The following is a 27,319-nucleotide window of genomic DNA, read 5'->3' as shown; positions in this document are numbered from 1 at the left end:
CTACTATTATATTCAACGTCTGTTTGCAACTTTGCAGTAGTTGCAGTGCAGTTTCAGTCACTTCAAGTATTCGTACTTAGTATTTCTGATTTGATCGTTTATTCTCGCGGGCATAGCGAGATCGCGACAATAAAGTACCTTTGAAACAGATGAAGTACGCTGTCGCTGTACGAGACGTTGTGAGACGTGCCTACTCTACCTACCCAAAACAAATGTCCGATCTTGCGCCCATTTCGTAAGTTCCTCGAACGACTATTTCGATTGACGCCCTACTAATAATAATTTTAATTATAGTTGGGCTTAATTTCATTGAGAACAATTTCCGACTCGAGTGTAGTTCATTTTGATAGCTTCTTGAGGAATTTAGTGTTTTATATTTATCGTCTCTGCCGTACTTTGACGAAAGGAATCAAGTTTCATTACAAATAAAAGTGTTTGCGTAAGTTCAACATAAATGTTTCGCGAAGGATAAAATAAAGTTGTCTTGTGATAATTGGTATTTGGCCGTCAAGATGGCAGAGAGCAGTGTTCACCTTTCACCTGCTAGCAATTGAATAGTCGGGACAAGGATCCTCGATGAGTGTCTCGACTGAGGGTGTGCGCGGCGCGGGTGCTGGCTCCGACGAGTGGCGTGTGCAATGGTGATAGCAAAGAGCAAGAAACTCAAACCACAAATGAACAACACCAACACGATTAAGAATATGGATTATAATTGGGCGGCTGGCCCCGAGCCGCCTAATAATCAGGATGTGGGGGTACCGAAAGCAGTGTTCGTTCCACACGCCAACTCTCTGCCGTTTGAAGAGAGGAGAGTTACCCTGGAACAATCTGTCAAGGCAAGTATCCACAAGCACTTGATTATTCTAAAAATATTGGCACTCAGGTCAGTGACACCAAACAACTCTTACTATCAAATTCTCATAATAAACATGTCTCATTTGTGTGTTGCAAAATGTATTCTTATCATTTATTTGGTGCTTTTTCATTTTATTGAAAATCACTGGGGAATAGGCTTATTTATGCTTCTCATAAGCGAGGTAATAAGTTTTAAACTACTTCACCAAATTCACTATTACAAATCAAAGTTTTGTCTGTGCACACAAAATACACATTAAAATAAATTGATTACTTTGGGTATTACCAATATAGTGACTTGATTTATAGCTACAAATACTGATAGAACTTATCATCAGTGATTTTACTTTATGCTCTACCCACAAAATAAAATTAGTGTTCAAGTTTTATTTTTCTGAATTATGAAAATTTTTATGCTTTCATGGCTCAGAAGGAAAAATAGTATTCTTTGAGGGTCACTTTTGTGTCTATCTGTAGGTTGTCCACCTGGCATATTGCTAAACTATGAAGTTTCTGAATATAAACAATATGAATCATAGACGAAAATGTATGTATGTATGTAAGTATAGCATTTTGGTTTTAATGGTTGACATTAACTCCCTATTGCCGGATTCTCTTTACTAGTTAGGTAAGAAATAATATAATTTAGAGTCAATTATATGTTTTTATTAATATGTCCCTTATTTATGAGCTTACTTATTCAACAAAAGCAATGACCAACATGTAATCAATATTAAATAAAAATTATAGCTATTATTATAGCTATTATAGTTATATTATTATTATCAAAGCTTGTAAAATGGTTTGTTTCTGCGCACAAATAAAAAAATAATTATTTGGATATATATGAGATTTATATAAAAATCTGATTTTTGAATTTTATTATAATAATCGGATTTTGTCGCACCCTGCATTAAACGTCTCTACTCTACATATTACACCATAATAGGATAGGTAATACTGTAACAGGAACATGTCAGGTGGTGTCAAACAGAATGTCAAACTTATACATACATTACACGCAACAGCAACGGTTGGTTACGAAACCTGCTAGTGAGCATAGTCTCATACTTTTCTATACAAAGAATATACTTGATATGGTGTAATGTGTAGTTACCTTTATTTATTCACAATCACACCTGATGGCAAGCAATAATAATGATCTAAAATGGAACATGGTTGTCAAGTAAATGCCTATTCACCATTGATTACAAGACAACCAGATAGAATTTGTGACTCATGGCAATGATGAAGATAATAGAGATTTCATTTTTGTGATGTAGGTTGCTTAAACAATAACATACAATGTGTCAACAAATCTACTCTTTTGACAAAGACCGAAGTCCAGAGAATATTTTGTTCTCAGGAATGTCAAAAACTTATAGTAACTGAAAAAGAATATTTTTAAAATAAAATGAATGTATGTTCATTAAATCAGTGATTTCTTCATTAATACTGTGGAGTTTGGTGTGAGGCTTTGTAAGTTAAAAATACCCTAATCAACATCTTTGTCCAGAGGGTAGAGATACATTGTATATAGCTTAAGCATTGTAGGTATAGCTTTTGAAAGAAAAAGTGAAAAAATGTGGAGAAAAATACGACACTAAAACTAGTTGGTTATGGTCTCATGATCACTATATACAAAAATCAACACCTATAATAATATGATTTTTGGAAATATAGCTCTATAAATACTATCGCTACTATCACTGTTACTCATAAATATGTCATGATTTCTAAAGTTTTTAATACTCTTTGGTTATGATCTGTCATGGCAACAAAATATAAAGAGAACTAACATTGTCATGGCGGTTTCTTTACGGTTTGTGCTAGTGTCGCCCCCTGCGCTGAGCTTTGCCTAATGTGTCCTATTCAATTTAATTTGTATTTTGTTTCTAAAATTTTTATAAAAAAACCATTGATATATAACGCGATATATATGATGATATATATCCATTGATATATATCCTCGCATCTTGGTTTAATGCATGCCTATTATCATTGGCGTGCATTGGGTCAATTCCAGGGCAGGCAGCGCTAGTTGGGTCTGGCTCACAAGCGTTTTGCCTGCCCGTTCCAGTGTGTTATGAATATTAATGCATACAATAACTAATACGGTATTTGACAACTCCTGAAATTGCCATTCTTAGTATTATTATGAAAATATATATATATACCGATAGTGTTTAGTGAAGACAAAATTTAAATCGGTTGAAAATTGGATTTATAGTGATTTTTTGAAAAATCTATATACCTGTCTCTTTCTCAAACACTTTTCTCTATGCAGCAAGTATGGCGGTACTGGCGTGTGACGTCACATGCCAGTATGTCTTTCTCTGTCCAATCTTGAATTGCAAACCTTTATAACTTTGTTATTTGTAAAGGTAGCTTAAAATTGTTTTTCTATTCGATAACAGGCATTGTGTAGTTTTAATTTATAAAACATATACAAAATAGTCAAATACCGTATTGCGTCAACTTCTGATACAAGTAGTTTCTCTTTTAAGTGAAGTGTTATATTAGTAGAAACGGGCCATCGTTTGCTTGCATCAATATTCATAACACACGGGCGGGCAAAACGCTTGTGAGCCAGACACGCGCCACAGCAGCGCGCCGACAGCCCCCAGCCAGCCAGCTCAAGGCACAGTCTACCCTGGAATTGACCCAATGCATGCCTATGCCTATTATACATAAAAAATATACTGCTTTTCATAATTTACAGTCATGGAATGAAAAGGTTGGACCACCTTAAGGTCTGTTTTTGCTTGCTCGGTACTTATTACTGCTTTGCTTTATCAGCTGACTGTGACATATTCCGTTGTAATGACATTCAAAATGGTAACATTAACATGGTGCTTGCAATGTGTAAACGAAATATGAAAACTTGTCAACCTTTTCATTCCACCACTGTACCTCAATAGCAATTTCTTTAGGTTCCTGGCAGAATCACTTATTTTATTTCAAGTTAGGTATTATTAAATTAAATCAATTGGTGCTAGTGGTGTTTATTTATTTACATCAAGCTGTTGCCCATGACTCCTGCTGCAAAAAATTGTTTATTACTATCATGTATTACTATCACGTTTATTACTATCATAGAAACTACGAAGTTTTCACTATCCATACCAAATTTTAAGAGTTTTAAGACTGAAGAGGTAGTAGATAGACAGATTGATAGAGAGAGTTACTTTTGCATTCGAAGGGTCCACGGAAAGAACATGCCTATTCACCTTTTTTTTTAATTGAGATTTTAATCTCAAAATGTAGAGCTCACAAAGTACTATGACTTACCACTGAATTAAATACTCTGAAAACAATATAAAATCTATTTTTTTATCTTTTAAATAAATGGTAACCATTGTAATTGTTCGTGATGACTAACTTTCAAACCGCTATAACTCAAACAGTTGCTTAGGTGACTAGACACGTTCTTTCCGTGGACCCTTCATTTATAATATTAGTGAGAAGTAAGTACCTACTACTCATGAATTAAAGCAAGCTACACTAGACTAGTGTAGTAATATGTTTGTATTTATTTTTCAAGCTTTTATTTAACTTGCAATCCTTTTGCAGTGACTAATAAATAACTCTTTAATTAAGTAAAAATTTTATTGGAAAATAAATAAAAATACAGAATTAAGATAAGAACAAAAAAAATTATGGGAATTGGTAAAATAATGGAGATATTGAAGATAGAGACCAGCTACATATTGTATTGTCCATTGTTAATCTTGTGTCAATAAAAGTTCCTAATCTAAAAATGTTTGCACTTGAGATGATAAACATTTATCTGGCGTAGAATTTATCTCTGCACCGCATAGGTTTCTTACTCTAGGGATCTAAATTTTACAATAATATTTGAAAGCTTAGGAGTTTAAATAAATATGTAATTAATTAGGTACACGCTAATGGAACTCTAATGCTAGCCACGAAAGTATTATTGAACAAGGTGCATACCTACATTTTATTAATTTTTAAATATTTATCTGATCTCATACCTTTAAAAAGGCAATTCTTGTTTATTTATTTTGGGATCTCTTAAACGGCTCTAAAGATTTGCCATGTGGATTACGTTTCTAATACATTCAGCAATCTGATATCTTCAATAATCTAACATACAAAAGTTATGAGAGCCAGTAGCCCAGTCATTCTTATTAACAAATTTAAAATGCGTGTCCGTGCTGTTACGTCTGCATAGGGGTCTCGTAAGTATGCAGCTCAGGCACGGGTGCACAAGTGTGTGCGCCTGAGTCAACGCGACCCGAGGTAACCCGGCTTGAGACATTGTGTATCGGCAATTAAAGTTAATGAGATTAAATTGTGCTATTTCTGACTGCTCGCCTATAGTAGCTAACGACCGTCTTGTCAATTTTACGCCGCTACGAACAGGAAAATACAATGCCAATCTCAGTTTTTGACATTTTTAATTTTCCATCTGTCTTTGGATTGTGGTAATACGTAATCATCTGCTTTGTGGCCGCTCCATTGGTTTCAGATCGCGTCCCGTCATTTGGAATATAAAGTAATTAATTAACTCATATTTTCTATTTATTTATTACTTACATTGTACCTTGGAGCGGCGTGATAGCTATCGCGTTGTTCTCACTTGTTGCTCTATTTAGTCAGCAAGCCTTTTGATTTAGGCAGTGTGCGAGAAAGAAAATCGCCTTTGACTTAGATCGATCATCGACGGTTATGTATGTACAGTCAGCAGCAGAAGTTGATGAGCAGTTGTGGTGTTGAAAATGATCTACACTACACTCTTATCACTTGGCATAGAGTCGCGTGTAGATCATTTTGAGCACCGTAACTGCGCATCCCCTTCTGCTGCTAACTGTACCACAACTTGCACGACATTTCTCGCACCATGGCGAAAAAAAAATCACGTGCTATTCCTTCCGAGTTGAGTTCACGTGTATGTCTATAAGAGCATTAGCATAGCAGTGATCTTATCTCGATACAGCGCATCGCATGAGGATGTTGTAAATTGAGGATAAGTCCAGTACCTACCACAAATTGCCTTGCATGGCGAGTAAGAGGAATAATGCTGGGTGAAATTGATAACAACAACAGTCAATTCGCTTTTATTTTCTTTGTGTTCTAACTTTTTGTATGACACTCAGTCGTCTGTGAAGTTGCATTCAGTCATCAATCAGAGTTGATGTAGGTATGTCCGTATCCAGTTATGTGCATAATTAATGAGCAATCGCGTGTATTAATGCATTGATGTATCGTATCATAAGAATTAAGAATGATTTGAATCCATAACAAGGACATGATGCAAGGCGGCCACTTCATGAGGTGCGAAATAGAAAGGAACGTGTTTTTGTAAAGCGTTGTGTGTAAGCGTGAAACGGGTGTCGTCTGCCCTTGTGATTATTGAAGTTACTGCAATACTTACTTCAATTTTAAATTTCTGTTCAGTATTTGAATTGCTAAGTTTATACGACAATAGTCTTGTTCTTCCTCTGCGTATTTTACCAGATTACAGCTAGGCCAAAATTCAAATATATTTATTTGCATTGAACGGGTTAACATCAAGGTCTTATGATATTTACTTATTTATATTATACCGCCATTCACCGTTTCTGGCATACAAAAGAAAGGGTTATGATATTATTGACGTTAGGGTGCCTTTCCACCAGAGATGTGCTATACAGCTATGTAAGTTAAGCTATGTAGCCGTTCGAGGAAGATGCGCTATGAAGATTCGCAGCCGTGAGCTGTAGTAGGAAGATGCGCTGGTCGAGCTATGCGCTATGCTCTGCACATAGCTGCGCCACTCGCGACCATTCAGAGCACGCATCCACATCACGCATCTAGATCGCACGCAGATAGATCTAGCACACATCTTTTCATATAAAAAAACACACTAGCTTAGTTGCACCCGTTTCCACTAGTGCGAGCTATGGTATGGTATGTAGACCAGTAAATATGATTGGTGGATATCAAACGCATTCATAGCATCGTCGCATACCTAGCACATCTCTGGTCAGTGCCGGTTTTAGCACTTCTAGCGCCCTGGGCGAGATTTCCACGGCGCCCCCAACTTTTGGGAATTTTCTAGAAGGTTATAATAGGCTTCAGGCGCCTCTTTAAGTCCGGCGCCACCGCGCGCTACCCTAACGCCGCTACTGTCTCTGGTGGAAATGCAGCCTTAGCAGACTATTCTATTGTATGGATGAGGTGATGTACCTAGAGGTTGGGCATACATTCGATACACGCAAATTTATTATCGTTTGTTTATCCGAAACTTTGCTATCAATATGAAAAAAGATTCCGTATAAAGAAATTAATGTAATGATTGTGAGTTTTGAGACCGTTGATACCAAACACTTCCACCCACTACAACGAAGGCACTATTACGAAGCTAGTTAATTGGATCCCGAAATGTCGTAAACATAGCTGCTGTTTGGCAATTTTGCAATGTGCAGTGGTTACTTGCAGCAGCTGTTTGAATGTTTGCAGACGTTATAGGCTCATGAAGCCATCAAGATACGTTCGAGAGTTTTGTTATTGTTGGCTTGGTTAGTAACATTAATTTTCATTTTATTTTGCCATATGTTTTCAAAGGTCCAACCGGTTCTTTATTATGAGACAAACAATGCTTTACCTAGAGTTTAAAGTTGCCGCTTTCAACACGCTTATTAACAATCTTACCTGAACCGTTGTTTAAACGTTATGCCCTACTCACTAATTACTCGCTTGCTTACAAAACGAGGGTGGCACAAAGAGCCCACGGTACGCGTTCCGTGCATATCTATTAGCTCTAACAATGGTAGTTGAAACGCGACATCCGACTTTTCAACTAAGTTGACGCGCGAGATCCTAATGGCTGGCCTTGGGATGGCAATAAGGAGTTTCATCGATGTGGATCACTGAATGAGCAATAACTAACTAGTATTACAGTTTACGAGTCATAGGTTACCTATATATGCCTTTACGATTCGGCGGCGGCATAGTCTCGCTAGCTTGACAGTTGTATGTTTTTGTACAGTTCGAAAAATTTAAGAGTAAATAAGTCTTATGAATCTGGCTTGCTTATTTAATGCGCTAAATCATCCGAGTAGTAACCAACCAGATACTAATATAATTTAAAAACAATTGTCACCTTCATAGTTAACATTGTACTGGTAGATATTCAGATCAACTGTTACATTAGTAGAGAACTAGCTAAGCCATTGTTGTGTACAGTACGATTCTCATTATCATTACCACGTAAGGAATGAATCTCCCATGGAACTAGATCACCTACAATTAAACGTAGACAATAACACATTCTACAACTGCAATCATCCGCGCGTTCACAAGACCGCTCTGGTAGGTAGAACACACTTGCTGATATTTTGTCGGAATGATGTTGTTGTTTGTTGTGTTAGAAGACTTATCTGCGTGTGCTAAACACACTGTTATCTATATATGCTGTTATTGAGATGTAACTTAAATTTAAACGTGAGAGACTTACTTACGTCAGTCTGGTTGACGATTTACATAGTCAAGGTGAATTCTTTCAAATAGGTACACATACATAAACAACCGTCGCTAAAAATACCATTAATAGCGCGATGGTAGATGATAAAAACAAATATCGACTTGTCAGTAAAACAAAGGACATAGTAGGTCGTTATTGAAACTTAGCTTTGTATTTTTATGAACAAAAACATCAAATATGTTAAAATCGTATCCCATTATGTTTGTAAAATGTAAAGTTTTGTTTTGATCCCGCTGTTCATAAATTAAATAGACAAAAAGTAGGTCAATTAGGAGCGTTGGATATAGCTGCCGGATTCTCTGAAATAATTTTAATTTAAATACTGTCAGAAGGAATGCTTACTACAGATATCTATAAATATCAATAGATGAATATCTTTGGTAAAACGGGTACTTTATTAACTTATTTCTGAACAGGTTCCATCAGCATTATTTCTTCGATGACAGATTGATCTTTTTGAATGATTCAAACTGCCTTATTAACGTGAAGATTTTTAATTTTAATGCACAAATATCTTTTTCAGATTGGGCGTAACGTGTACCGCGCGACCCCGAGCCCTACGAATGCTATCTTCGAATGTCGGGTGCTGTCGCGGCATCATGCTACGCTCTATTACGAGAAAGGACACTTTTATCTCGTGGTAAGTACTCAACATTAATAGACTTCGGATGGCCATATAAAATGCAGAGATGGTCATTATTTATTTTTATTCTTAGTTAACTATGTATTCGAATTAAGTAACCGTCGCAAACTTATTCGCGACTTAATTAATCGACCAAGTTTTTGAATGAAGATTGGATGATTGATGAAAGACACTCATTATTTCGCCTTTCGCCTTTGTACTCTTTTGTTTTGTTGTTTTCTTTTTGTATTATTTTTGTGTTTTATGTACAACTAGTGTTTACCCGCGGCTTCGCACACGTAAATCATTAGATCCAGCAGCTGAATTTAAATTTCGGGATTTTTAAAAATGCCCGTGGGAATTCCCGAAAATTAAATCGTGGTTTTCATTGCGTTTCATTAAGCACAATCATGTCAAATTTCGTGAATCTAAGCCCAGCGGTTGTTGTTTCGAGATTTTATCCCTATCTGTGGGAATATCGGAATAAAAAGTTGCCTATGTTTTATTCCAGATGTCCAGCTATCTACATACCAAATTTTATCCAAATCCGTCCAACCGTTTCAGCGTGAAGGAGTAACAAACATACTCACTCACAAACTTTCGCATTCGCAACTTTTCGCAATTTACATACATACATTAATATTTCCCTGTAGCCACAAATCAAGGCCTCGTGTAAGTACACTTAGAAATACATAATATTGTTAAATCTTGTACAATGATACGGACGGAACCCTTCATGTGCGAGTGCTACTCGTACTTGGCCGGTTTTGACTGTTTTGACATGTTGTCGTCTGTCAACATAACACACTTAGATTTACCAAAGAAATACTGACTGAAATACTAACTGAAAAAAATCAATAAATAAAAATGAAATAACTTTAGTCGATTTATATTTTGACCATCTCTGGGCCCCTGCTTAAGTAAATTACCAACCAAACTTTTGTTTTGAAGATGACTTAATATTGCTCGTGCGATGTAGTCTTTATGTAGAGTTAATATTGCTACACTTTTATGTAACTTTGTATGAGTGATTCAAGCGACGTAGAAATAGGTGCGCGCCTCTTCAAATATTTTGGCGTCGCTCTTATATCAAATCCAAGACTGATTGAGATATTGTGAACAAAAAAAATTGTTCCTTTCTCGGTTGACAAGTTAGGTGAATTGTCGTATTGTATCGATTTGTTCAAAAAGAGAGACAGGAATATGTATGTATGTGACCTAAATCTTTACAAATGACCTCAATGATATTTCGACAGTGGTCGATACAAAGTGGAAGCGCACCCGGTAGTTTTAGTTATTTTTAATCTCACCAAAACAGCTCTGGGTTGTACTAATATGAGTTCGAGTGCGTAATTAGTATACATTAGACAGACAGTCATGCAAACCCTACTTATATGATGTAAAAACTATATAACTATTGAGATAAAGCATTGTGAGTGTAAGACTGCCAACGGAATACGCACTAACGCAATGCGTCAGTGGTTATTACTAATTAGTGCTTGACAAAGCATACCATGTTCAGAGCGGGCCGTGGCCGCACCCGTTTCGCAGATATAAACCTGAACTGAGCGTAAAAACAACACGTTATAACATATCGTAATCATTAAGTTAATCTGCACGACATCATTATTACGTTTGATGTTGCACTGATCGCTCATCCTACGTCTAGTCAAGCGTTGCAAAACAGCCTTGAACGGGTTACGCTATAGCCCGGTAATGGGCTGACTCTCACTGATTTCCGCCTACGGCCGTTTTCTGTGAGCGTGCCGCTTGTTGTCTCTATGCAAATTCCGCTTACAAAACTGTATCTCCGGTTTTAAAGGTTGTTTGCCGACAATCGTTTCTAATATCTTAGTTACCTTCAGAGATACGTTGTATTACTATTTTGGCCTTACTAGATGTTAATTAAGATTTTTAGTCTTAACCACGAGTTCTAATTGGTCAGGTAACATTAGTCTCACATACTTTTTCCTTCTTTTTTTTTTTTTCTTTGCTGGTTTTTCATTATTACTAATTGGTGATTAAAATTAAACGACCCGGTTTTGTTAATAAGTGATAATGATAACGTTACTCGTATGTTATAAATTTATTTTGAATTGATTGTTTATTCTTAGTTAGGTACGTAAACTTAACCTCTTCACCACATCGCAAAAAATCTGGAGTTTGCAATCATCTTAAAATAGGATCATCGTAATATGACTCTACCATACAATATTTGCACTACAATATTGCAATATTTATACTATATTTGCAGGTGGTAGGACCTTGTGCAAGGTCCGCCCGGATTGCTACCACCATCTTGAAGCAGCAGTGCTTGCACTGTTGTGTTTCGGCGTGGAGAGTAAGACAGCCGGTGAAATTACTGGCACGTGAGGTATCCCATCTTAGGCCTCTAGGTTGGCAACGCGTCTGCAATACCCCTGGTGTTGCAGATGTATATGGGCGGTGGTGATCTCTTACCATCAGAAGACACACTTGCTCGTTTGCCATCTAGTCGAATAAAAAAAACAATTTCTGGGGCTAAAATCTTACATATTTATCAAAAATACTTTGTAAACTTCGTGGAATGTTGGTGTTGTTCTGATCGCTTGTTTGTTTGTAGGACAATCAGAGTAGCAACGGAACCTTTATCAACAACAACCGATGTTCAATATCCAAGGAGCAGGAGCCGCACGAAGTGTTCTCGGGTGACGTGGTCCAATTTGGCATCTCCGTCGTTGAGAATGCCACCAATTCGGAGAAGGTAACTGTTACGTATCACAATTTAAGTATATAACTATATTTTTTAATTAGCTTATGTATGTCCCACTGCTGACCAATTTCTTATTCCACTCGTCCTTACTTTTGGCCAAATCTTGCCAGTCTGACTGAAAACGGTCCGAATTATCTCGCCATCTCCTCCTAGGTCAGCCTCTGCTCCGGTGCACGTCGCATGGAACCCAATCGGTGATTCTTAGAGTACCCATTTAGTTATTCCTCTTGAAACTGGTTTAATTTTATGAAACAACTACCACGTGACAACAATCTAAATTTTAACAGGCATTAAGTACCAGTGTCATGGAGATATCATGAGGGACGTTATTTATTCACGTTTCCGGTACAATTTTTTTATCGTTTACGCTAATTTTATGTTATATGGTTCAACTAGTTACATTGAATGATTGTCGTTTAAGGTATTGCTTGTCTTTTCTCACGGAACAAAGAGGTGGAATAGAAAAGTGTATGTTTTGTATACATGTAAATGGAAATACCGTATTAAGTAGAAGAATGAGGAAGGTTGCTTTCCTCATTATTCTAATGCTTATGCTATCTACAGGGTTCTAGTGAAAATTACGAATAGGATGTACCTCAAAAGAAGAAAATGGAACCCTTATAGGATCACTTTGTTGTCCGTCTGTCTTGACCCCGTTTCTCAGTAATGCTTAATATCAAGCAGAAATGAATATCAAATACTGTCTGCTACTCCTTGAAGCTGTCAATAAATCAAACTTCTAAGTCAGCACAATCAAAAGATACGGACATTAAAAAATGGGTGAAGACCAAAAAGTTGCACACCTTAACACAGGTAGTTAAAATTACTATTATTTTTTTCCATTGTGACACGAAAAATATCCATATAAATGTATGATACATTTTCGTGTCACAATGGAAAAAAATAATAGTAATTCTAACTGCGTTAAGGTGTGCAACATTTTGGTCTTCACCCAAATATGTTGCCATATAATTTGCCGTAATCGAAAAACCTATCACTATAGGTTTGGAAGTACACTTACTCCCAGTTGTTTTAGAAACTTGAAATTTAGTATGAAGGTAGGTAAGTCTTATAGCACAACCAATAAGAAGCGTCCGAGTAGCATTAGGCCGGTTTTTTAGTTTCAGCTGGCGCCGTTGCTGGCGAATAATGGTATTCAGAGAGACACCCCCTAAATGCATTCATAAAAGGTTACAAACCTGTACCAATAAATTTACCTTTTATTTATTTTTGCAGAGGCAAGAGTGTTAGATAAAGGCAAATACTTAAATATTAAGGTGTCAGATTTTTTTAACAAGCGTACAACAAGTAGGGTCGCTCAACGCAGGTTTTTTATTGGTAGATATTTCTCGCACATCTCGCAACTAGGTACCTCGTACTCTGGTGGATGCGCAGCCTTTGACAAGCTAGAGCCATTATATGTATGTGTATGTATATCTGTCGAGCACTTGGGAACTTAGCCGTTATTGACACCGCAATCATACGCAAAAGAACAAAGCGCAATTTATGTCTCTAGCGCGTAACCACTTCTTTCTCGCGTGTACTGCATGCTGGCAAATAACTAGATACATTGTTCTTAACACTGTTGTTGTTTACAGAACACGTTTCCGCCGGTGGTTGCGCTGCTCAAGCTTTACCACCCAGATGGAATGGAGGCGAAACTCTCGTTCAATCCCACGATGACGACACCGCTGCATCTCAAGGAGCTGTACCAGTTGAATAATTTTGTTCAGGTACGTCTGTTTATCGTCATCGTCATTAGGCAAACTGTGATCTATTTCAACTAGTATCCGACCGAAGATTCGGTTTCGGCTTGGACAGGTTTTGGCTTAAAAATAATGTTTCGGCCGTAGGTTCGGTTTCATTTAAAAAACTGCCGAACTTTTCAGCCGGGCCGAAACTTACAACATTGTACTTTCGGATCGTATTTGGCTTACTCTGTGTGTGTTTCGACGGCTGCACTGGCTCAGTGAAGTGGCGTTCCTGCTTGTTCGCGAGGAAATTGAATAGCAGAATAATTTTATAGCATCTACACGAATTACATGTGTTTCATTGTTCATATATAGTTTCGGTTATAGTTCCGGCCTAAACTAGAGCCAAATTCGAACCTTCGGTTTCGGTCTGACACAAATTTTAACTCTGCAATGCATAGCAATGAATGTTGCCTTCTTGAAGGACTTTATCGCTGAATAGTCGCATACCTTCTGCATCTCGGTTTGCGGCGACTTGGTTGTTTACATTTGCATGATGACAATTTTTGCTTTATTTGCAACATTCTTTAGACTGCTCCGATTTTTTATAATTGGACTTAATAACGCATTACATGAATGTTGCCTCGACCTTTACATCTGCGATCTGCCAAGGTCAGATTAACTGTTTAATATGCTTGAGAATTACAAATAGTTAAGCTTTTTAGGTGAGGAACACGAGCTGCACGTTTTGTGGGCTTTTTTTTCGTTAACTTAACCTTTTATTAACATGATTTTTAAAACTACTTCTGTATTTATTATGGTTAACCGTAAAATTAAACCGGAAACTCATCAAAATGTTTTCTTTGTTGTGAGAGTTTTGTTTTGCTTTGACAACAACTTCCCGTGTCACTCATGAATACTCATGATCAGCGCTTGATCTGTCGTAGTCTCGTAGATCATTAGATAAATAAATATTAAGTATACTTTTCCAATATCCCATAAAAAGTTCTAATTAGTCCGTCTAAATGAGCGATGGGGAAGCTGCGGCCCGCGGGCCATCTCCGGCCCGCGAAGGCTTGAAATCGAAATCCGGCCCGCGACCATCAAACAATTTATTATTTTTCATCTCTCCTGTTCGGAAAGTTAATTTTCATGGGTAGATAGCCTAGCCGGGTGGAAAATTGCGTTTTCATCTCTAGGGTGGAAAGTTTTTATTTTTTTTATTTTTCGATTAGCCACGGATTCGAAGATAATTGAGTAACGTCAATGACACTTTTTTTTCACGTTTCGGCATGGCCATCTAGATGCACGTGACCAAGGAGCTTATATACAACACTGGAGGTTGAACGCCGAACATCCGTTTGAAACAAGAAATTTGATCTTTATTACGTCACGAACATATTCCATCTCTTTCTTTAGTTAGGTTAAGAAAGAGATCGCAGTCATTCGTGAAATGTGAAAGAAAGACATGGAATATATAAATAAGTAATAAAGGTCAAACTTCTTTGTTAGCGCGTTCGGTTGAACGCTGGTGGTTACCAGTTTTGTATATAAGCTCCTTGGTCGTGACCAACTCGATTTTTTTTTATAATCGGCCGTGGCAAGTGGCCAGTCGAAAGGTACCGTTGGAGGTTGGATATAAGTTAATTCAATTTATTATTATTCTTATTTTTTTGTACTATTTTACTTTCCTCACAGTGAAATTAGAAATTACCCATTTCCCCTCGAACTATTTATCTCGGGGGAAATGGGTCACTTTCCACCCTTGGTTATCAATCTAATTATTATTATCAGCCTATTCTGTCCTACTGCTGAGCAAACGCCTCCCCCCGATACATCATTTAAATAATATTTTTTTTACCCAGGAATCTACTCATTTAAGTATGATAGACTTCTTATTGTTTAAAAGATATGTCTGTTTCGGACTAAATAACTGCAGTTGTCTTCTGGAACGTCACAATAAACAATATCTGCGCTGATAATGTAATAAGTGCACGGTGTTTATTGTTGCGAACGTCTCGTTATTAATATTATGATATTCATTAGTTTTATGTTTTAGGCTGCGTTCCCACTAGATATGAGCGAGGATGAGTTTTTCATGAATCAATAGAAACGCTTCATTTACCAATCCTCGCACAGCACAGCTCTAGTGGAAACAGTTGAGCGGAGCGAGGCGAGGTAAGCGTTTCTATTGGTTCATGAAAAACACAATCCTCGCACGCAACGTATCCTGGCACATCTCTCGTGTAAACGCAGCTTTAAGCATGTCGTAAGTTAAATGTTATGAATTTATTTAAATACTCTTTCGGCACTTCAATATTCCCTAATGTAACGTTTAATTTTTTTGTCGACGAGCGTTTAATTTTTTTTTAAGCCTTACCTGTTGTTAAGAATGTTTTTCGATGAACTTATGGATTCTAATGTTTTAAATATTTAAAACCTAGCGATACCTCCTATTTACTTAATCCTCATGCCGGCTGGTTTGGCACCGGCAGAACAGGTAATACTCGTTTCAGTCCAAAAGCTGGCAACTATCGGCCGAACGTTGTTAACTGTGCCCTTAGTGTAAGTTTTCGGTTACAAAATACGTCTCGATCGCGTTCGCGTTAAAATCTCAATTTGTATGCAAACACGAACAGCGCCTCTAGCGGAACGTTTGCAATGTTTGTGTTTCCATACAAATTGTGATTTTAACGCGAACGCTATCGAAACGTATTTTGTAACCGAAAACTTACACTAAGGGTACTGGTCTATTGACTATTGTACTATAATCTGATGTTTTCTAGCACTCCGTGTTTCCCTGATTCGATCGATGATCCAGGCATCAAGGATGATTCATTATTATCATTTTAAAACCCCCGGTGGGTCAAAAGAGTTCCCGTTATATACAAAAAATATTTATATTATATTTTGTCTAAGGGAAAAATATTTAGTCAAATTGTGTCAACGACTTTCATTTATTAAAATGTTGAATGTTTACTCTCTAAATATTTCTGCCGAAAACTTTTTGGAAAATATTACGATCAACTGCTTAGTCCTTTTGAGTCATAATAAAGTATTCTAATCAAACTAACATTAACAAATTGATGCAATCACTGATGGCTGGCAGTCAGGTGTATAGCACATTGGTTGTCAAATAGACAAAATTGAGTTCTAGTTACGGAAACGCATACACCAACAACAACAGCCCGAAATCTCAATTCAATTCCTTGTTTGCAAACAATTCGTTTATCGTTATTTCACGGGAATTGTGCTGTTTAAGTTAACATAAACCATCAATGTAAATGTATTTTTGGTTTTATTTGTGTGCAATACGGTATTTGACAACTCCTGTATTTGCCATTTCTTATATATTATTATGAAAATATAGATATACAGACAGTGTTTACCGAATAGAAAACTTAAATCGGTTGAAAATTAGATTAATAATGTTTTTTGAAAAATCTATATACCTGTCTCTTTCTCAAACGCTTTTCTCTATGCAGCACGTATGGCGGTACTGGCGTGTGACGTCACATGCCAGTATGTCTTTCTCTGTCTAATCTTGAATTTCAAACCCTCATAACTTTGTTATTTGTAAAGGTAGCTTAAAAATTCTTTCACTATTCGATAACAAGCATTGTGTAGTTTTAATTTATAAAACATATACAAAATAGTCAAATACCGTATTGGTGTTGTGTAAATTTTATTGTACTTGGTGTGTCTTCTGTATTAGTTAATAAATGTCTTCTTTCTTTTTTTTCTTTCTTTCAATTCACAATCATTGAACAATTCTGACAATATATCTACTTTCTTTTAACGTTAAAGATTCTACAGCCGAGCTTTCCCGCTCTCTGTCAGCTTTAAAATTGCCGACACAATCAGAACAGCCTCTTGCAATGCACTCATGATGGCGAGCACACGAACATGAAATACGAGTATCGAATTAAATTTTTGTTTACACGGAGACATCCAATCATCAAAGGCGAGGCGATTATCGCTCCTTCTCGTGTGATATAGTACGTATAGTTTACATGATATATTTTTTTCTCGTGTTACGATAATCGTATGGTCGAGACGAGAAACTCGTGCCAGGGTGGATCAACTATTTCTTGCTTTTAGTCTGTCCCGTCAGCGAGGGGACAAAAGTAGTACCGCTTAATAGAATAAATGTTGTGGCGCATTACACTAACATGCTTATTAGATGACCAATTATAGAAGGGCCTTAAAACTATTACAAAAATATGCATATTTGGAAAATTTTAATCATGAACTTACGGTTTAAAGAGTGACTCAGGAGAACGTAACTTTAGCAACCAGTGACAAGAAAAAGTTGATCGACCCACCATCTAAATGGGCCTTCACTATTATATTGTTAACAGGAGGCGATCCAGCGCGAGGCGTCCCTCGAGGCGCGGCTGCGCGCGCTCCGCGACTGCGTCCAGCGCACGCAGGCGGAGGCGCGGGACTCGTGGGAGCTGTTCGTGGGCGAGCAGCGGCTGCTGATGCGCGTGCACACGCTCGAGACCATGCTCGCCGTCGGCAAGCAGCCCGAGGCGCAGCACGTCGCGCAGCTGCTCAGCGACAAGCGGAACTATCAGGTCACTCACTACACATGTTTTCGTAATACTGTAGGATGGCAAACGTGCGTGTGGTTAGTAAGCACCACTACCGGGTGGGGTCCATATCGGCTCGCATAATTGTTGAAAGTCAGAATGTATTGCTTGTCATAAATCTTTTTTCTCTGAATCCAAAATAATTGTTCGGAATTGTTATAAAACTGGGCGACCATTTAAAGATATGACAAGCAATCATTCTAACTTCTAACAGACGTTACAGTAGGTCGACTTGCGAACATTTTGCGAAATTTGACGCGCCCGTATCGGGTGTCCACAACACCAGAGGATTGCAACATTATCAGCCTAGCTATAGGGCTATAATTAGCTCTTGTGCTGGTTTTTTGAGCGGCTGTTTTACACTGGGCAAAGGCGTCTCAAATATAGTTTCCAGCATATTGCAGTTTTTCTTATTCTTTTTCATCATATTGTCTAACAGGAGGTGGCGACAGAGAGCCTGCGGGCGGCGCACGAGCAGCGGCTGGCGCTGGAGGAGACGCTGGAGCGGCGCGGGCGCGAGTCCGCCGCGCTGCTCGACCACAACGCCGCGCTGCGGCTCGCCGCCACCAACGCGCTCGCCGAGCTACAGGTGACGTAACATAACAAACTCAAATGTATGTGAAACGCTTATGAACTTCGAAAAATGTACAACCGGTTTGGAAAAAATCTGTTGAAACCTAAGGAAGTTGACATATTATTTCAGAACTTTCATCAAATTTATTTTGTCTGACTATTAGTTTTTACTGCAGTCGTTTTTAACCATTTTTAGACTGCTATTTTGGGAGCAAAATAACGTGTTTGTCTTTTGGCGCCCTTTGACCGACGGTTTCTTCACTTCGTCGTTTTCTCCCAGCAATTCACATCACGAAAATGGCCATGAAAATGTGGTTTTCCCGCCTGTCACTTGGAGCTGCCGCTCTGTTAGGCCTGAGATAGAGCGAATAGAGCGGCCGCTCCATAATCAACATCGTCAGGCTGCTGATTATAATAATTGAATTAAAGGATTTAATCCTTAAAAAGATAGAGGCGATTTAGCGACCACATGCATTGACCCTTGTAATTATTAAAAATACTACTAGCTTTAAAAATATCCTTTGTCAGGTATGTATTCGATAGCTGCTTTTGATTCTGTGGTAATATGCTATGCTCCAATAAATGGGACCTGATTAAGGGTTAAACTGTCGATCTCTTTCTATGCAGTCGATAGTTAGTTACATTTTAGCGAGTAATGAAATCGGATTTTTTTGGTGTTATAGAAATTGGCAGCGCGGTGCGAGCGCAAGATGTGCGCGGCGCGACTCGCCATCACCGCGGCCGAGGAGCGCGAACTCGCCGCGCGGAACCACCTCCCGCTCGCAGTAAGTCAGCCTTCACAACTTTCCGAGTCCCTGCTCAACTTGCGTTCAAGCCTACTGATACGTCTTTGGGATGTTACGGATATGAAATTTCGGATCTGAATACGGATATACACATCGCAATAATCGTCTGACTGGACTGGCTCTTATTTTTCGAAATTTAATTACCAGTGGAATATATCTATCACGTACTTTATGGTGAAGGACAAATCGTGGGAAAATCTGCACACACCTGCGAAGCAAATCAATGGCATGTGTCAAGTTGCCAATACACACACGTCCTGCGAGGCAACAACAGCTTAAGCTCTTTCATTCTGATCGAAAGCTCAACAGTAGGTAGTACAAACGTAGTGAATAATGTTTTTCCGTTGTATTTTTTCGGAAAAGTTCGTATTTATCTTGCTTTCTCAACTAGCTTACTGAGCTAATTGAGAAAGCAAGATAAATACAAACTTGTCCGACAAAATACGATGGAAAAACATTATTCAATAGATCTGTACGTATATAAGCCACAGAAACATGTTTGTATGAAAGGATTACGTTTTTCAGAAACGGACAAGAAGATACTCTACTACAATGTTGATGTTAAAGATCCCACGAAATATTTGAAATAACAACATGCCAACAACATTTTCATATAATTCCAGTATTCAGTACAAAACGGCGAGGCGAAGATGCTGGTGCTTAGCACTGACAGCAATAAGCTGGCGGAAGCGAAGCGCGCCGGCTCGCTCGAGGACGCCGTGCGCGCGCTGCCGGACTACGTCAAGATGCTGCTGCCGCAACACTTGCTCAACAAGGTATTACCACAGACTAAATCCCAGTTCTCACTAATATAATATTATAAATGCGAAAGATTGTAAGTCTGTTTGTTACTTAATCACGCGTAAACAGCCGGGCGGATTTTGATAAAATTTTGTACATAGGTAGACTATGGCCTGGGCTAGGACATAGGATACTTTTTATCCTGGTGAAATGTTCTGTCAGAAAAAATGGACTAAAACATACATACTCGTCTGCTAATAAAAAAAATTGCGTGGGCGAAGGCGCGGGTAATAGCTAGTAATCAAATCAATGCTAAAGTTTCTGAGTTGGGTGCGTACGTGTTTGTATTTGTTTATTTTTACCTAAACATTTGCACGGATTTTTTTCATACAACTACTATGAGGTTTTTGGGGAATTCCTTAAAATCCTGGAATTTCAAATCAACCTATCACACGAGCGGAGCCGCGGACTAAAGCAACTGCTTTCTACAAATTCAACATTCGCGTTTCAGCCAGCCGTCATCTACCAGGCGGTTAAATGCCAACCGTTGGTTTTCGACATCTATTTTTTTCGCTTTGAAATTTAATATCATGGAACTATATAAGACTTTTACGTGAGACAACTTTAAAATTGCATAAAATACGTTACATTCTGTAGACGACAAATATCTATACAACCATAGCGTCAAATATATGTAAGTACATCGACTTTATGGTTAGTAGCATAAATGTGTATAGATATTTTTGACGTCTTGGTAATGTACAGAAGCCCTTGACTTTACGTACTACTACTTACATATCCACGGACAGTGTACTTGCTAATGACCCACAAGAGCATACTACTTAGTTATGTCCAAATCTACCGGCTGATATCAATTTTCTGGTTTTCAGGTCGGCATAAAAGCAATAACTGCCGAGGGCAAATCGGCGAAAGAGTTTGAGTTGATATTAAAGAAGAACAACATTTACGACGAGGAAAACAAAGGTAACTGTTTAATAATCACATTGCGTATTAATTATTATCAAAAGAATTTTAGTGACGTACTTACAATATTAGAATAACCAATCTTAAGTTCTAGATATTTTATATGACTGAACAAACAGACATAACATTACAGCTATTTGTCACATAAATTAACTGATTAATTATTTCACAAACTATACTCAAAACTCGTTATTGCGTTAAATGTTGTGATGTTGTGACACCTCGTAACTTCCAGCCTTATATTTATATTAATTTCGAGATTCTCAAATGTGTCTTTGTACGTTTTTGTAGAAAAAGAGCAGAGTTCGGACGGGGAGGGCGGCGACGACGGTGTCAGCGGTGGCGAGAAAGCCGGTGAGCCAGAGTCCTGCACTGACGACGAGAAACAATCGCGGCTCAACCACGGTACAGTCTCGAGTGCAGTGAACGAAACACATTGAAACAGATCTTGGGACAATTCCCCGTCAATTGTATACTCTTAATCATTCGCACAAGCACAGTAGAATGGACAAGTATTCTAAAATCTACTCTGGACTGTAGTTTAGAAGGTTTTTTTTCAGCCATTCATGCTACAAATCGGACAAGATAACGTAGGACACGAATAATAAAGATGATTGGTTTGATGTTTGCCGATTCGACGATAGGACCTACGTAGCGGCCTAAAGCGCCGCACACACCAAAGTTGCCGATCTTTTTGGTGGCTGTATGTGATCTCTACTTTGTAATAAAGAAAATAACTTTGAAAACTACAGGTTGGGGTGGCTTTTAGAAAGTTAACTGATTGCCATTGAGGTCATTTTCCAAAATGTATATTGATGCAGAGTACTATTTTATGTTTCTAATTATGCTTCCATTATTCGTTCGTTCACTGTTCGAGCACCAAAGTTACAGTTTGGAATAAAAGTATTTACCAGCCGTATTTAATAGTATACAAGTGGAAATTACATAACGACAAAACGAGCGCCTGATATTTGGTCTCGAGAAATCGTTGAAGTCTTAGGCTACCCATGTGTCTGCACAGAACCGGGACACGAGGAGCGCGGGTCGCCCCTGGACGGCGAACTTCGTGCTGATAACAACGCCAACTCTACCTACACTGAGCCCGACACTGAAGACGAGGTAATAACACTTTTACCTAGTAATGCTTTTCACATAATGACCTTTTTTTTATTACATCCAAGAAGCGAACGCAATAAAGTCTGTGTACAGTTCCTTAACCCAGGCGATTTAGCGACCACATGCATTGACTTGGAAATTCAATCTTATCGTATTAGTTATAAGTTAGTTAGTTTATTTAGTTAGTTAATTTTTCTATCATTTGGTCTATGTATATTTTGTGTTGATGATTCTGAAATTTAAGTTTGCTTTGTATAATTTATCTGTTCGAATAATAGTGATTTCTCAGAATATTAAACGGCAGAACACTGTTATCGCTGAATATACGTTTATAAGTTATCCATTGTAATTATTGAACATACTACTAGCTTTAAAAATATCGCTTGTCAGGTTTGCATTCGATAACTGCTTTTATTTGTTGGTAGTATGCTCCAATAAATGGGGCCTTATTAAGGGTTAATGTCGTTTATCACAGAATAGATAAAACTGGAGAAAATTACATGTTGTTCAACTGAGCAGAGTTACGTCAGAGAATTTTAAGTGTCAACTGCGCATGAGTAGAACAAAAACGAAAAATGGCCTAAAATTGTGTTAAATTTGTAGTCACAGTATGTTTAATTGGTTTATGATATGATATATAGTTGCAAAGCAATGAGAACTTAACTCATTGCGAATCATTCATATCTTAAAATTTGTAACTGCGTGAGCATGTCGCATCCGGTCAAGATATGATAACTGACGACACAAAGGAACATTGAGATTTGTACTCTCGCTATTAATAAAAATATCTGAGTAAAGTATTGAAAGGCTCGTCCTCGATTAACTCGTTTCCTCCTCCACTTCGCGTTCACTTGTTTTTGTATACAGTCCGAGTTATCATATCATGCACCTAAGGTCGATTTTAAAATATTTAATAAATTTTATCTTACGCCCGCGGCTTCGTATTAATTGCTGAAAACTACATGCAAAACTACCTAATATTTGTCTGCCTTTAGGTTTATATAAAATGCCGTCGCGTTTAACCAGGTTAATTAAAACTAAAGATCATCTAATTGTTATCCCAGCTCGAGAGTGCGATGATGATGCTCGATGTATTGAGCAAAAGAGGAGGTAGTTATTTACGAGTTATGCGCAATCTCTCGGTACTTTTCTGTTTATTATATTGTGTTCATATCGAGTTCATTTTAATTTCCGGCCTAAACACGTCCCACAGTTGGGCTCAGACCTCCTCTTAGATTGATAGTTAGGGCTGTATTTTCAACACCAACGCAGTGCGGATCGAGAAGTTCACACACGCTGTTGAAATGCTTTGAAAGTGTATAATAATAAAATTCGAGTGTAATTCCGTATTTAATTTTCTATTTTCTACTTATCATAGGTTAAAGAGCCTTTATTCGAGCGTTTATTTCGTATGATCGTCCTGGCCATATTTTTGTTGATATGGTACAAAATTCTGTTACAGTTTCCAGGTTATCTAGTAGAAGTAGGTACAGGACGTATAAAAATTAATCAAAAATGTCATCAAATTCTACAGCGCACTCATAAAAAAAAGTGACCATGAAAATGAAGCGGTTGAAACGCTCGAATAATGAGCGGGTGGACGCCTACTGGAAAATAGTATGAGCAGCGCTAATCGCGTGCGACGGATTTACCTGCACCCGCACCCGCAGGCGTGCGCCCGCTCCGTGCACCCGCACCAGTTAGAGTAGGCTAAGGCTGTTTTTCCGCCGGAGATGTGCGAGGAATGTGTTTTTCATGAACCAATACAAACGCTTCATCACACGCTAACGCTTTCATTTCCTCGCACAGCAGCGCTCTGCTGGAAACAACTGAGCGGAGCGAGGCGAGGTAAATAAAGCGTTCCTATTGGTTCATGAAAAAACACATTCCTCGCACATCTCTGGTTGAAACGCAGCCTAAAAAGTGGTTTAGGGGGTACCACGGCTTTTGTCCTTTGTTCCTTTCGGTTACCATAAAATTGTTATAATAATATTCCAGACGAAAGGCGGCGTCGAGTACGCGAACATTCTCCGCGTGATGGCGGGCCTGAACGAGGAGATCCGGGCGCTGCGCGAGCGGCTGGCGCAGGCGGCGGCCGAGAGCGAGCAGCTGCGCGCCGTGCGCGACGAGCTGCTGGCCGCGCGCGGCGACATCGAGCCCGCGCACCCGCTCGGCGCCGACGACCTGCATGCCTACCGCGCCAAGATAGACGACCTGCAGGTACAGATGTTGTGAAAAAAGTTTTTACACAGGCCAAGCCAAAATCAATCTTATGCCGATGTCATAAAGACTGACATGGAAAAACTTTTGTCACTTTAACTATACCATCGCAAACCGGGATTGTTGACCCATTCGCTTTTGTCGCAACTCTCAAGAGTTTTGTTATACCCATGAATCCGCAGGCGCCGGTTCTATAGGGATTGCCTAAAATTCATAAGGATAATGTGCCAGTTCGTCCAGCTGTCTCATACTAATACTGGAAGCTGGGACTCGAACCCGGATCTCGCCATATGTTCCATCTTTCACTCCCTTATGGCAATTATTTCTCATTATTTGGATTATGGGATGGGATGGATGGATGGTCTTAGGCCTCTAGGTGTTGCAGATGTTTATGGGCGGTGGTGATCTCTTACCATCAGGAGACCCACTTGCTCGTTTGCCATCCAGTAGAATAAAATAAAGAATAATAATAAATAAATAATAAATAATGGCCCATTTGAGCTAAGTCGAATAAATCTTGAGAAATTACTATTATTTTTAATATGAAAGGCTATGATTTAAATAAAACTCATTAAAATGACTTAGCACGATATATTTTTTATTATCAGGCACAGCTGAAACGATCGACGGCGGTGGAGGAGGCTAACCTCGGCGAGATCCAGCGGCTCGCGTCCAACGTGGCATGGATGCAGGCCGAGCTCGCGTTCCGGCCCACGCGCGGCTGCGTCGACGACCTCACCGCCGAGGTGGCCGCGCTGCGCGCCGACCTCGCCGCGCGCGACACCCAGCTCGCCGCGCTCGCCGCCGCGCCGCCCGCGCCCGACCCCGCCCCGGCCGCGCCCACCACTGCCGACAAGGCCATCGAGACCTCCCGCTCTCTCGAAGATCTCACCCGCCCCGAGGACATCGACACCAGAAAGATCTCCGCGGAGATCGACGAGATGTTCCGTCTCGACTACGAGGACGACGAGGAGGAGACCGACTCGGTCGCCACCGAAATAAACAATTCCGATTCCCCGACGCAGGAGACCGAGGCGTCGGTGGTCGCGTCGCTGAAGGCGGAGGCGACGCTGGTGGCGGGCACGCTCGTCAACGGGTCCGTGCACGCGCTGCAGGAGGAGCTGGTGCGCGCCAAGGAGAGCTGGGCCAGCGCCAGCGAGGAGCGCGCGCGGCTGGCGGCGCAGCTGGCCGCGCTGCGCGCCGCGCCGCCGCGCGCGCCGCGCCTGCTGGCCGCCCTCGTGCCGCTGCTGGCCGTCGCGCTTTACCTGCTGCTGCCGCACCTCTCCTGATGCACCGCCACCTGGGACCCCCCCGGGTACCACTAGCCCGCACCCCTCATCCCACGCCCACACCCGCCGGCCGGCGCCACGCCCTCACCAGGCGCCCGACATGTTCAAAATTTATGCTCACTTGTACTCTTTTTACCTCTTTTCCGAGTGTTCGATTCTGATAAAAATTGTGAGACGACTCGCACCGATCCGCCCGCTGCCGGTACCTCGATTCGAATATTCGCGCCTAGATGGGATCGCCGCTCGACGGTTTCAGAGTATTTATTGATATTGTAATTCGAGTTTAGAATAATTTAGCGATTATCGTAGTTGATAGGTTTTCTTTTATTATTTGTTCGAGCGAGAGAGATATATATATTCGCAGATCGGTGCGAGTCGAAAATAAGGAATAACAAATTACTGACGGATGGAGCTCGTATCGAAAGTGCCATTTGCTAAGGAGAGAGGCGCCGCGGCGAACGCGGGCGCACGCCTCGGAGCGTGTATATAGCAATAGTATCCCTTCTGTAAAAATCGTCAGTATCGTATTGATAGATATAAATTGATTGTTGATATCTGCCATAATAAATAACTGTACATTTTATATATTAAGGCCTAACGACTGTCCTAAGTTATACATACATTTAAATATTGTTGAACGAGGCATCGTGATCGCTAGCGGAGCGCGGGCCTGCCTACCGGTCCCTTGTTGAATATTAAATAAAGATACTTACTTCATAGTGTGTTCATCGGTTTTTGAAGGCTGTGTCGCCCCGCGACGCGAGACCGCAGCTCCGACCGACCCTATCGCCTTGTTATTGCTTTCGAAAGCTACACATATCATTTTAGGTTTACAAAGTTCGGGCATTTCAACGCAGATGGACTAGGCCGTCAAGATTTTTTCGAATCGTTTGCATTTCTAGTCTATAAAAAAAATTACAATTTTTTGCATGGATTTTGAAGCACTTAGTAGTTCGGCAGTTTATTTTTAATAATGCTTTTATTCAATTTGGATGAAAGTGTAGATGACGGTCTCGATTCCGAGGACGCATTTATGCATGAGCATCTATGACATACGCGTACAATTTTGACGAAGTGCAGCATATTGAAGCTTTTTGTTTAAAAGTGCGAAAGTAACCGTCGGTTAGTAGGCGCTTACTGCAGCTGTTTGTTTTGAGTTGTGCCTGAAGTGGTGACTTTAAATTATGTTGCTGAAAGCGGATGGTATGTCCGGGCGAAGCGGCCGACGCTTCAGATTGCTTAGCTCTGTGATGTGAAGGCCAATAGATAATTTTTGTATCAAACTTGTATTGTATAACTAACAATTGATTAATTATAATGTCCTTAGATTTACTATTTACCTTACCATGAAGAATCCCATGTTTATATTTATTATTTAATTGTTGCACTGGTTTTGTTACGTTCGATGTTTATTTGTGTTTAGACCACCTGAATGTAAATAGGTTTTTATCTTGTAGTCGCTCTTTCGTTTATTTTCTCACTGTCCATGAATTTATGTTGTATTTTATGGAGTAAATTAATAATGCATTCAATGTGGATGTACTGATAAATTTATTGGAAATAATATTGAATTGTTTAAACAA

General features: G+C 39.3%; 1 protein-coding gene across 3 annotated transcripts; it reads left to right on the top strand.

Moving 5' to 3' along the window:
• The first annotated feature begins 77 nt into the window (after positions 1-77).
• Slmap (Sarcolemma associated protein) lies at positions 78-27,319 on the top strand. Of its 3 annotated transcripts, none has more exons than XM_074099850.1 (13): positions 78-836; positions 8,871-8,987; positions 11,572-11,718; positions 13,320-13,454; positions 17,774-17,992; positions 18,447-18,596; positions 19,264-19,365; positions 20,010-20,162; positions 21,018-21,111; positions 21,403-21,465; positions 22,133-22,230; positions 24,226-24,447; positions 25,056-27,319. In XM_074099850.1, exons 1-13 carry the CDS (start codon positions 639-641, stop codon positions 25,734-25,736), a joined length of 2,379 nt encoding a protein of 792 aa, XP_073955951.1. In that variant the 5' UTR covers positions 78-638; the 3' UTR covers positions 25,737-27,319. The 3 variants fall into 3 exon arrangements, with proteins under 3 accessions (XP_073955951.1, XP_073955950.1, XP_073955949.1); XM_074099849.1 differs by having other exon boundaries at positions 80-836; positions 11,572-11,712; positions 21,403-21,516; XM_074099848.1 differs by having other exon boundaries at positions 81-836; positions 21,403-21,516.

This window comes from Choristoneura fumiferana, chromosome 17 (assembly GCF_025370935.1).
Source record: "Choristoneura fumiferana chromosome 17, NRCan_CFum_1, whole genome shotgun sequence".
Classification (NCBI taxonomy): Eukaryota; Metazoa; Arthropoda; class Insecta; order Lepidoptera; family Tortricidae; genus Choristoneura; species Choristoneura fumiferana.
The sequence above is the reverse complement of the archived record's forward strand: the minus strand, read 5'-3'. Positions and strand labels throughout refer to the sequence as shown.

Excerpts from the sequence above, each read along its gene's own strand:
- Slmap (XM_074099848.1), top strand. The coding sequence starts at position 639 with ATGGTGATAGCAAAGAGCAAGAAACTCAAACCACAAATGAACAACACC. Across the intron at positions 18,597-19,263 it reads ACGCGCTCGCCGAGCTACAG|AAATTGGCAGCGCGGTGCGA; the intron begins GTGACGTAACAT and ends TTGGTGTTATAG. Across the intron at positions 22,231-24,225 it reads AGCCCGACACTGAAGACGAG|ACGAAAGGCGGCGTCGAGTA; the intron begins GTAATAACACTT and ends ATAATATTCCAG.